Raw genomic sequence first — 6766 nt, forward strand, 5'->3', positions numbered from 1 at the left:
CCACCCACACACACACACACACACACACACACACACACACACACACACACACACACACACACACACACACGCACACATACACACACACACAAACAAGCACAAAAAAGTCCCAGTTACAGAATGCTACTCGCTAAAGCTAAAGGACAAATTGTTATATTTCTTTAGTTTACTTGTTTGTTTACGGAAATGTAAAATAAATGAAATCATGTTTACATTACACCGTTTTAAAAACGTTGCTCTGTTTACTTATAAATATTGTGTTAGCTGATGTATTAACTAATGTTTCATAAATGAACCTGATTGAAAAGTGTTAACAATGAATGTAATTTTTATGACTGTCTATGTCATTCATAATAAACTAAAGTTATAAACACTTGATTATAGACTGATGGATTTATTGTTTGTTTATGATTACATTTAGTTTGGGGAAAACCTCAAAATGTAACGTTATAAATTAAAAGTACACATTTTTAAAAATGACAAATGTTTAAAATGCATGAATGTTATATGTGTGACATTTATGGTTATGCGTATTACATGTATGATTATCTCTATAGCCTTTACAAAGAATTCATGTCATAAATGCTCATTTATTGAGTTATTCATGTGAGCTCCACGTAGTCTTTGTTATTCCACTTGGCCTTGAGGTGCCGTTTTTCGTCCCAGTATTTTATATGCGAAAAGTATTTGTATGGGGCGAGGCCAAGGCCGAGGCAGTGGGCCGGGTCGTACCCCATCGCGGTCACCATTTGCACCGCGCGGCCGAACGTGAGGGGGGACCCGAAGGCTCTTCTGTCCGTCGCCTCACGGGCGAACTCTGAGACCGACCGACAGTCGACCAGCCGGCCAAAAGGAAGGGCCGGGCCTTTGAGGGACTGGCCGGGCAGGGGGGCGTCCCGCTGGTACAGGTCGCACAGGAGGATCCTCGCCATCTGCTCCACCATTAAAACCATACTATCAACAGTATCGTATCTTTAACGGCATCAACAAATAAGCTTTAACCCTCAAGCCGTACTCACATTACAGCCCTTAATTCCGTGTTTGTGGACCAATGTGGGCAAAAAACGTCTCACGTGTGATTCAATTTATTACTATTTTTTTTATAAAATGTTATATCACTATCTTCAATTAAAAAAAAGACTATCAATTTATATTTGTTTTTTTGTTGTTTTTTTTATTTCTTATTTTTGGCTATATATTTAGGCTAAACTCTATGAACCACTGTATAAAGCAAATTTGAGCTCTTAATTTTTTTACTTTATCACAAGTTAAAATTGTAATCTAAATCTGTGTTAGGTAAGACTATACAAATATTAAGTATTAAATCATTTATTTCAAACCAAAACCAAATCAAATTTCAATAACTCAAAATAATTGGTACCAAACGGGTAAGAATATACATAACAATAACCATGACTAGGTTTTTAGACGATCAATAATTTAGGTAGCATACGCAGCAGAAACATTATGTTTAGAAGTATCAACAAACCTTACAGTAGCACTTAGATCATACTTTGAAGTGTGCCTGTGTGTGTGTTTGTGAGTGTATGTGAGTGTGTGTGAGAGTGTGTGTGTGTGTGTGTGTGTGTGTGTGTGTGTGTATGTGTGTGTGTTTATTTTATTTTTATTTATTATAGATGCTCCTAATATGAATAGGCTCACAGATGTTTTGTTTTTGTTGTATTTTAGTGATCTGAAACCTGCTGAACAGATGAATCTTGCTGTCTTTCCCTTGAGTCTCTTCAAACTGTTTTCCTCTGAGAGCGCTGTACAAACTTCAGATGATACAGATAAAAGTACAGTACAAATACAGATAAATTGTGCACACACTTTAATATCAGGTAAGATTTACTTTTTTTATTTAATGAACTGAATTCAGAAAAAGTTTTTAGAAATGCCACAAAGTCTGTGCACATCTGTGTGGTTAGATCAGGGAGCTCAATAATTTTTCTTTGACATTTATTGTGTATTTTATGATTATACTGTGTTGTAAATAAAATACAAATAATCTAAAAATCTATTCTTTGAATCTTCTCACATTGTTTATTACCTGCTATAGTCAAGTCAGTCATTGATGGGGCCATTAGGGAGGGCTCTTTTTTCTCTCAGGTGTGAATTGATAAATATTCATGGCTCATTGCCACACCTATGAATAATCCCTTTCGATCACTAAACATGTTGAATCATGCTGAATAATACATTTCACACACAAGACGTTTACATACAGTATGGTCCACATGAGAAAATAATAGTTGAATTTATAAACTTGACCCCGTTCAAAAGTTTTCATACACTTGATTGATACTGTGTTATTACCTGAATGATCCATAGCTGTGTTTTTTTTTTTTTTGTTTGTTTAGTGATAGTTGTTCATGAGTCCCTTGTTTATCCTGAACAGTTCAACTGCCTGGTTACAGAACATGTTTGTGTATTTGAACTCTTTCCAACAATTACTGTATGACATTGTGATCAATCTTCTCACACTGAGGACAAATAAGAACATGGGACAGTTTAACTGGTTAGGACACACAAGGGACTCATGAACAACTACTAAAAACTTTGTGGCAGGTGCTTTGTAGCTGGTTGAACCTAGACAGTGGCCCTCCAGGAGCAGGACTTGACACCCCCGTTCTGCTACAGCAACAACATAATTAGGCATGCACAGACATACCTTGTATTTCTTTTTTAGGTTCTCCCATTTTTTTGTGGTTTGTAGGTGGGTAACTTTGCCTTCCAACCTCAGCTCTTTAGTGAGCATCCTAAAAACAGCATACACGAACATCATGAGTTTGCTTTTAAAATCCCTGCTGAAAAAAAAAAAAAACAGCCTAGGCTATTTGGCTGGTCTTAGCTGGTTAAAGCTGGAAGTAGCTGGTTTTAGCTGGTCACCCAGCCTGGTCAGGTTGGTCAAGTGGCCAAAACCCCTCTAAATCCAGCCTGCTGACCAGCTAAAACCAGCCAACCAGTCTAGGCTGGTTTATTAATGATCCCGGGGCTACTTCATAATAGTCGGTGTTATGTTGGAATTGACCTATTTTTCAGTTGTCTTTTGCAAACACCAGATTTATATAAGAAGGAGGAATTGGTGGTGTTTGAGACTCACGGTATGTCATGTCTATGTACTGAACTGTTATTATTCAACTATGCCAAGGTAAATAGTTTTGTTTGGAAGAGTTTGTCTGTTTCCCTGTAAACCAAGACTCCTTCTCTGCCCTCAGCTTAATAAATGTGGTTGTCTCTTCACGGGACCCTGAAGGTAGTCATATTTAGCTACCGTAGCTACTATATATTTTCTGATAAATTAAAGTAGCTTACACTACCTCCTAACTGTCTTAAAACAGGAGCGTCCTTACAAATACTGTCCCCTTCCCGAAGTGCCCTTGAACGGCGCAAAAAAGCCGTTTGGAATATGCCCCATGATTCTAACATGATTACCAAGTTGCTAGCATGTTTATAACATGATTAACGTGTACCAAAATGTGGTAAAACTTTAATATAGGTTAGGGGTGGATAATGTTATCAGATGATTATTATTCGTGCAACAATACATATTACTGTTAAGGTTTTCATTAATAACTATCACTATATAGATGATAACTTTGTCTAGTGATCTTATGGATGTTTTTAGCAAGATTTTGTGAAAATTTAACTGATATCCCGGGTGAAAAAAAAAACAGTATGCAAACACTGGCCATGAAGAAGTCTATGCTATTTCATTCGGTATCCCTGGTGAAAAAACAAAACAAAACAAAAACAGCTAAATCCAGCCTAGGCAACAAAAAACAAAAAACTAAAGCAAAATTGCTTCAGATCTTTTGTAAACAAGATTAAAATATCGCTAGCCCTAAACTGCATCTTTGCGCTTTACTAAAACATGTCAAATTAAGTAGGAAAGACAAGTCCAAGAAAGCTAATTATAGCTGGATCTGGCAACATGGAGACACTCATATGAGGAGTTTTAAACAGCTAATTTGTCATTCAGAGAAATTTTATTTCTGAAAATGAATCATTTAGAGAGGACCAAACCTCTGTGACCTCATAGCTGGCTAAGGCCAGAGCATTTCTTTCCATATGTTTGCAAATGAAGTTTCAGGTCTCTTTTATATGTGAAACTCTTCTCACACTGAAGACATTTGAATGGTTTCTCTCCAGTATGAATCCTCATGTGAGTCCTAAGGTTTCCTTTAACAGTGAAACTCTTCCCACACTGAGGACAAGCCGGTTTCTCTCCGGTGTGAGCTCGCAGGTGAACCTCGAGGACTGCTTTGTGTGAGCAAGTTCTTCCACAGTGGAGGCACATGCAAGCATTTTCTCCAATGTGAGATTTGACATGATTCCTAAGCAATTTCTTGTCTGTGAAACTCTCTCCACACTGCTGACATCTAAAAGAGTTCTCTCTTAAATGCATCTTCATGTGTTTATTAAGGGTTATTTTACACCTGAAACTATGTCCACACTGACCACAAATATACGGTTTCTCTCCTGTGTGAATTCTCATGTGATTCTTAAAGCTGTCTTTGCGTGAGAAGCTCTTTCCACACTGTTGGCAGGTGAACGGACTCTCTCCAGAATGACATCGCACATGAGTGTTTAGGTTTCCTTTATGTATAAAACCCTGTCCACAGTGAGGGCAAGTGCAAGGCCTCTCTCCAGTGTGAGTTCTCGTGTGGACTGTAAGGCCTTCTTTTTTAGAGAATGTTTTTCCACACTGCTGGCAGAGGTAAGGCTTCTCTCCAGTGTGGATTTTCATGTGGACGTTAAGGGTTCGAGTTTGGTCAAATGTCTTGCCACACTCTTGGCAAGTGAAACCCTTTTTAGTTCCATTCTTTCAAACTCTTTTTCGTGAGGAAGACTTTTTAGTCTGTGAGCAAGCAGAAGTTTCTCCAGTTATGAAATCGTCATGTTCCTCATAGTAATATTTATCCTCCATTTTATTCAGTTCTTCACTCTCCTCTTTCAGCCCCATCAGGTCTAAGGGAAAAAGAGTCAAATACAAGTTAACACCAGTTTCATGGCACAAAACAGCTGATTTCTGCACCGACTAAGTCAGATCGACCTTTATTGCCAAGTATTTTTGCTCAGCTCTTTTTCAGCTAAATGCTGTTTTTTTTTTTCTTTGTAAAAGAATCAAAGAATACTGAAAAAATAATGGTACACAACTGTTTTTAACACTGATGAAGTCTGAAATGTGTCTTAAACAGCAAATCAGCATATTGATTCCGGAATGATCTGGAAGACTGGAATAATAATGTAAATTCAGCTTTGCCATTATAAATTACATTTTACATTTTTATTCAAATAAAAAATGTTATTACAAATGGTTAAAATATTTCATAATATTACTGTTCTTATTCAGTAATTCAACCTTGGTGACTTTACAAGTCTTACTGATCCCAATGTTGTTTTTTTTAGAAGTCATCAAGACTGCTTTAATTTAATCAAAAATACAGAAAAAAACTATGATACAGCAAAATGTTATTACAATATTCCTGTGATACAAAGCTGAATTTTCAACAGCTGTTACTCCAATCGTAAGTTATGGAAGCAAATTAGTCTCATTAATAATTCACGCAAAAGATACGATGCACACATGCGTAACCAAATTCACATGCATGAAACGTAATTCACGTGCACAAAATAAAAATACATATTCATAAAATACGTGTCACAAACGCAAAACACAATCCACAAATGTACAACTGTGTACAAAAAGTTTTGAATCTTTAAAATTCACGAGTAAATCGTGACTGTGAATGTACGAATCGTCATTCGTGTGTGAATCACCCTGGATTTGCGTGTGTGTATTTTTGAGACTGTCCTGGCAGCCTGTTTCTCCCACTTGTGTGACTCGTACTCTTTAGCCAATCAGATGCCAGCTCACCATTCAACCAATCATAACTCGCCGAGAGCGCAGGACTCAAGGAGCCCAGCTTTGCACACCTTCTGCGCAATCTGAGTTAATTAGAACGGAAATGAAGCTTTACGTCAGCAACTCGGCATGGCGAACGAAGAACGGGATGCACGTGTGAGTTATTACTTTGTTTCATGACACTTTATCACCTCGGTACGTTTGTTTGCCAAGACAATCACAGTTATTAATTTGAAAAAGAAACCTTGCAGTCAGGATAGTAAAAAATAGCATGTTACTGACTATTGTCTTTACATTTTGAGTATGGTGAAAAGATCATTCATTATGACTTTCTAAACTGGTGTTTGTTGTAGTTTGTCAGGTCCGTGTGTGTGAAGTTACATTTACAGTAATAAATATGTGAAGAATTTTGTACTTTACTGATAGACACTACTTAAAAACAATGATCAAACAAAAAAACTTTTTGTTTAAAGTGGAAATGTGCTATACCATATTGCCTATACATTGAAACACATCTATATCTACTCTATTTTTTTAAGGAATCTCTCCAGCAGTACATTCTTCAACGACTTCATGATCGTTTGATCCATGTCTTGGAGAGACAGCCACTGAACATTGACTACCTACAGTTTATTTGCAGACAGGAACTGGTATTCATTAGCGCCCTTGCTGAAATAATTCAAATGCCAGAGGAAGTCATGGTAGCCCTTACAGATCTAAGCAACCTCATACAGCGTCTTAGGGATATGGAGGAGGTTTCCATGACAGTGGAGCTGGAAACAGGACATGGACGTGGACGTCCAAGAATTTCAATTTCTACTACCACAATTGCCCATCTTATAGAACTTGGACTGCCAGTCAAGTCTATTGCAGATATCCTTGGTGTGTCTCGTGCAA

The 6766-nt window shown here is 37.3% G+C and overlaps 1 protein-coding gene across 1 annotated transcript; it reads right to left on the bottom strand.

Moving 5' to 3' along the window:
• Positions 1–4036: 4036 nt before the first annotated feature.
• LOC141326065 (uncharacterized) lies at positions 4037–6444 on the bottom strand. The gene is made up of 2 exons (XM_073834765.1): positions 6427–6444; positions 4037–4825 (listed from the first exon to the last, which is right to left on the bottom strand). Exons 1-2 carry the CDS (start codon positions 6442–6444, stop codon positions 4037–4039), a joined length of 807 nt encoding a protein of 268 aa, XP_073690866.1.
• Between the last annotated feature and the right edge of the window lie 322 nt (positions 6445–6766).

Source organism: Garra rufa, chromosome 2 (assembly GCF_049309525.1).
Source record: "Garra rufa chromosome 2, GarRuf1.0, whole genome shotgun sequence".
NCBI lineage: Eukaryota > Metazoa > Chordata > Actinopteri > Cypriniformes > Cyprinidae > Garra > Garra rufa.